The 5,630-nt window shown below is 40.7% G+C and overlaps 1 protein-coding gene across 1 annotated transcript; it reads left to right on the top strand.

Moving 5' to 3' along the window:
- The first annotated feature begins 949 nt into the window (after window positions 1-949).
- Window positions 950-5,159, top strand: ormdl3 (ORMDL sphingolipid biosynthesis regulator 3). The gene is made up of 4 exons (XM_079576745.1): window positions 950-1,265; window positions 2,462-2,659; window positions 2,831-2,982; window positions 4,104-5,159. The coding sequence occupies exons 2-4, from the start codon at window positions 2,486-2,488 to the stop codon at window positions 4,237-4,239; spliced, it is 462 nt and encodes a 153-aa protein (XP_079432871.1). The 5' UTR covers window positions 950-1,265; window positions 2,462-2,485; the 3' UTR covers window positions 4,240-5,159.
- The last annotated feature ends 471 nt before the right edge of the window (window positions 5,160-5,630 follow it).

Below are 5,630 nucleotides of genomic sequence, written 5' to 3' on the forward strand. Positions count from 1 at the left end.
AAGCTGGATCTTCAATGCCATGCTGCTACATATTTTTAAGACTATTTTTCCCCCTTTGTTAAATATACAACTACCATTGATTTGAGGACCGAGGAGTGACTTGAATTATTTTGCACTAAAATAGGTTCGGCCATTAAAAAATGTCAAAGAAATAAACACAAGCATACACTATTTTGTTTTGATTGGCATTCATCTGTTGTGATGTATTGTCTGTCTATGCGACAGTGGCGCAGATGGTAGAGCGTCTCATGATTGGAAGGTCGGGGGTTAAAATCTCACCTCCTGAAAGTGCACATTGTCGTGTCCTCGGGCAAGACGCTTCACCCACATTGCCCCCAGTGTCTGCGTACATTGGTGTATGAATGGGTGAGTGGATCCTTGCTGTAAAGAGCTTTGAGTGCCTAATGTAGGTGGAAAAGCGCTATACAAGTTGACCATTTACCATTTACTTATCTGCAATAGTCAATTTAACTATTTGTTGTTGATTCTTCACATTCGAGTAAGGAATCACTCGAATGTATATATATTTATTATGATTTATTATAATGTATATAATAAATAAGAAATATGTATTATATTTATTTTATATTTCTGTATTATATTTATTAAATCCATGGTGAAAAACTACAATTCCATCTTTACAAAAATCCATACATTACATCATATTTGGATATTACGGGAGTTACAATTTGAGGATTATGGACAAATTGTGTAGCATAGGGTTAAACCTTTGCATCCTGCAAATATGATTATGCCAAGGTCAACGTAGTAGTTTTTTTGGGGCAGTACCCTGTACACCTTTTCTCTGCCGTCCGTCTAAGTTTCTGATGTAGTGCTGTCCCTTTACGTCTGAGGGGCGTCGCACGGCGTACCCCGACGCATCAGAGCGCGATTGGCTTTTGACGGTCACATGATAAGAAACTGACCTATCGCTGCCGAGCAGCACGACCAAAGGGAAACAGCAGAAAAATGGGGCCGTAAAGCGGTGACGTTACATCATGAGCAGTGCTGTGTTGTCACAGGTTGTCTCCAGCTGGAGCTTTCACGAAGCTAAAGTGGATGTGCCTCGTCTTAACCCGTGGTGAATCTACAGCGAGCATGGCGTAAGCTCTGCACCTGTCCCGAGTAAAACAGCACGATGAGCAAAGCGCTGCAGCCGCCTCGGACACTGGCGACCACAAGAAGCTCAGTTTGAGTGAAGGCATTGATAAGCCCCACACTGATAAGTGCCAATACAGGTCGGAGTTGAAGTCTTTCTCGACGCAGTAAGTACTTGTTATTTCGTTTCCATTCCCTTATTACACTGTTTATGACACTTGTAGAGCTATTTGACGCCTGGTGTTGTTGCCTGTGATATTTTAAGCCATTTGTGCAGAAGAGCATGCTTGTTGGACTGACACAGTTGTTTACTTCTGTCACTCAGCTCATGTTGACCTCCCAGATAAGACAGCTTTACATTCTTTATTTTTTATTTACAGTGCAGTAATGTTGTAGCTAGCTAACCTTTGCCCTTGGGCAACACAATAGTTTTGTTTGTGTTTGATAACTCAAAGGTAAAAACAAAACTTTATTGTTTGAAGAGACCACCATGCTTTTACTGGCAGCTTATGACAGGTAACTTGGCTTACTTAAGCTGAACTGTGTAACATTTCATTCAAAGATCGATTAACTGACTGTTGATTTTATTGGTAAGAAACACCTAAAATACATCTACTGTGCGTGGACCTAACTTGACCTCACTTGGAACTTTGCTGGGAGTGGGACGTCACCAGCTCGACTGGGCTTGATAACAAGCAATGAAAAAGGAAGCCACTAAACTAAAATGTGTTTGAGGTCCAAGTTCATTCCTAACTTTTCTAACATATTTGTAATATCAGTTCTTTAGAAGGATGAATTTATTAGCAAGTTTCTCAACTTGCAGGGTCACTTTCACAGGAATGCTTCATGAGGACAAATGTCTGAGTTTGAAAGTTTTCAATACATAAGTAGGACTAAACATTTGTTCCACTACTAGGAAAAAAAGCAGGTATAGTTTGTTTATGGTAGCCAAGTATAATACCTTGTATAACACGGGTCTCTTCCAAGAAGCCGGCAATACAGGAACACAGAAAGGTGACTGGCTGGTGATATAAATGTGTAGGATGTAGTCAAAATGAATCTGTGGCACTACGTGGTATCAAAAATTAAGTCCTTTCAAATCTAAGCTTTAAATACACTAGGTCCTCTTCCAAGTGCTTTATTTTATCTGTCATGAGGACTATTCAGTTGCCTGGATGTTGCGACACTGATATAACCTGAAATCTTCCACAGAGTGGCTTTAAATATGAGCTCTTTCTTTTTCAGTCATTTTTCTCTTTACCCTAGTGACACATGTCAAGTAATATTGCACTTTGTTTTTTAAATACTGTTATCATAAATAGCGTTTACTTTAATTACTCTTTTTTTGTGTCTGTATCGACAGGAACCGTGTACAGCAGCTGCAGTCATGAATGTTGGCACAGCACACAGTGAGGTCAATCCCAACACTCGGGTCATGAACAGTCGGGGCATTTGGCTCTCCTACATCCTGGGCATCGGCCTCCTGCACGTGATTCTGCTCAGCATTCCCTTCGCCTCAGTCCCTGTTGTCTGGACACTCACAAACCTCATCCACAATCTGGTCTGTGGTTTTTAATACAGCCACAATTCTGTGCTCAACGCTAATGAAGCATTGCCCATTAAATTACTTTAGAACGAGACGATATCATCTTGGGCTGAAAGCTGCAAATTGTGAAATAAAACATGCTTAGCATTAGCCGCTAAACTATAACATTACACTTGTCTCTTGCAGTGCATGTACCTCCTGCTTCACACGGTCAAAGGGACGCCATTTGAGACTCCAGATCAGGGCAAGGCCAGACTGCTCACTCACTGGGAGCAGATGGACTATGGTGTACAGTTTACTGCTTCAAGAAAGTTCCTCACTATCACACCTATTGTCTTGTAAGTCTATCACTTAATTCCACCTCTGAGGGATCTATAACTTCGGTGCTGTTTTTTCTTGCTCACTACAGTGGTACCTTGACCATTGCCTTTGCTTTTTTCCTGAACTTTCTACAATTACTTGAGGTGTGCACATAGTCACACAGGATGGAACACAGCTGCAGAACAGGAACATTCCTTTCGTGCCCATTTAAACAAGAACCTAAACTAAGCCTTTACATATGTGAACTTCAATACTCTCTGGAGTATGTTAAATAATACTTTAGAGTTCATTCTCCTGTAATTAGTGTGCGTTTTAGCCAATCATTCTGTCATATTGCTAAGGGGGCTTACGACTGGTTGCAGCAACCCTTGCTGTTTCCATGCCCTTTACTGTCCTTATTAGTGCTATTTACAGGAAGCACTGTCCTCTGGGGTTCTGCTGCCTGCTCGGGCTGAACATTGTGGTAATAGCAGTATTGCAGGTGTACATTTTTGTTCACACACTAGTTTCTAGGTCATTTGTAACGTGCTGTATGTTTGGGGAACAGCATATACAGCAGGGAGAGGCTGAGACATCTGGTAAAATAGTTAAGGGGTTCATTCATGTTATGTAATGAACAGGATGGGCTCAAGATATTTATTCCTGTGTTCCTTTGCATCTGATATATATTTTTAACATGAAAGCTCTCTTGGTTTTGTCTCAGCAGGGCCCCTGGGTAACAGTGCCTTGTGGTGGAGTGTAGCCAGCTGGCTGTAATGAAATGACTTAACTTGGTTGGGAAGCCTGGTTAATTCACTCTCCCTGCTTCATTCATTACTTATCTCATGTTGTAACTCTGTAACTGATCATGTTGACGCCGTCTCCAAATTCACTGACACGGTTTGTGTGTCAAACTAATGTGCGCCACTGCAGAGCCAGTAACAAGGCTGCAAAGGGGTTTCATTCTTTTACATCAGTCAATATTTGAGGTTACAAAATACAGTTCTTTTCCTCTGAGAATGATAACATGAAATGCCGAATCGAGCTGAAAGTTGAAAGAATAAAGCTCACTTCAGTCAAATTAAATGATCTTGCTTTTAAAATGTACCTCTTCCTGATGACAAGTATGAACATTTTTCTGTTGTGTTTTTGTTTCTAGATACATCCTCACCAGCTTCTACACCAAATACGATCAGGCCCATTTTGTGGTCAACACCTTTTCCTTGCTGACTGTTCTCATCCCCAAACTGCCTCAGCTGCACGGAGTGAGGATCTTTGGGATTAACAAGTACTGACGAGGCAGCCCTCTCCATGGTCTCTATGGACTGTAGTGCACACAGGGAGTATGAGGCTGCTCTGTAAAGGTCCGTGGCTCTGCGGCTCTGGACCGGGCCCTCTAAATGAAGCGTTTGGGGGATACTGCCATGGTACTGGAGCCTGGAAAGCAGACACACAACACTTACAGGAGCCGCAAAGGGAACGTGTATTGTTGTTATAGTGTGTAGCTCATCTCAGAAAAGGGAGCGTTTGCAAACGTATGTTGAAGTTGAGTTTTGAGAGGTGTCGGGAGAGGACGCTCTTGCACAAAGAATCATGTGCCATTTTTCACTGGCTTGGCACACGCAGACAATGAAAGCTGTTTTATACGTAATTATACTCAGCTGTGTTTTATTTGTTCAGCTTTTCTTTTACATCTTTTTAATCGTTCTCTTTTTCCAGAGATTTTGTAGACTTTTGGTGAAGAGTAACAATAGAAATTGTAAGGGACCTGAACTGCTGCAGAGGCGAGACACAAGAAACCACACAGTTTTATATTTAGCTCTCAGGCTTCCTCTGGGCGAGCACTGGGAAGCCAAGTTACTTATATTTAACTGACCGTGCCCATTGTAAGAGCTCCCATGTCCTGGATTTCACATATTGTCAAGCCTGTCTGGGAAAGAGAGTGTCTTTTAAGCTCTAAGAGAGGTCGTCTTGATCTCGTCTCACTGTGACACACTACATTTGTGAAGCCACAAAAGTGTATTACGTAAGAACTTAACACTTGCAAACATTGAAACAAGCGGTACAAAGGCTGTTGGCTAATGTAGTAATATTCTGGAGTGAGAGAACTTGTACATCATCACTTCTTCTTAATTGTTACATATTTATTTACATACAAAGAGTACAGTGTTCAGACAGCTTTGAAAACATATCCCTTACTGAAACCTCTTACCAATAATATATTAGTATCAGGAGTTTTTCCTGTGTGCTAAATAGTGCAAACCTTTCTGAAACGTTTACATCCATTGGGTGTTTCCTCAGATCCTTAGTTATGCCTAACTATATTGCATGCCTCTAGCTCGTCTCTGGTTTCTCATAGTGACTTATTTGGACATTTTATTTATATTTGTGCATCATGTGACATTTTTAGAAATATTTCTGTTATTTTAGAAACAATTAAAGTACAGCAGTCAGATGTTTATTCAGTGAATGAGTTTTTCCATTACAAAAAGATCATGTGAATGTAACACAGTATCAAGTATATGGCTCCAAATACTTTTCTTTCAGAAATGTAGGTAAAGTGTGTAGCCAGTGAACAATATTCTGTAATTGTTTACTATAGTGTCTACAACCATTTCATGTTTGAAGCACTTTTGTTAGTATTTTAACATTTCAAGCTGCACCAAGCTGTAGATTTCTTACAAAA

This window comes from Gobius niger (genome assembly GCF_951799975.1).
Source record: "Gobius niger genome assembly, chromosome: 19".
NCBI lineage: Eukaryota > Metazoa > Chordata > Actinopteri > Gobiiformes > Gobiidae > Gobius > Gobius niger.

Excerpts from the sequence above, each read along its gene's own strand:
- ormdl3 (XM_079576745.1), top strand. The coding sequence starts at position 2,486 with ATGAATGTTGGCACAGCACACAGTGAGGTCAATCCCAACACTCGGGTC. Across the intron at positions 2,660-2,830 it reads CAAACCTCATCCACAATCTG|TGCATGTACCTCCTGCTTCA; the intron begins GTCTGTGGTTTT and ends TGTCTCTTGCAG. Across the intron at positions 2,983-4,103 it reads ACTATCACACCTATTGTCTT|ATACATCCTCACCAGCTTCT; the intron begins GTAAGTCTATCA and ends TTTTGTTTCTAG.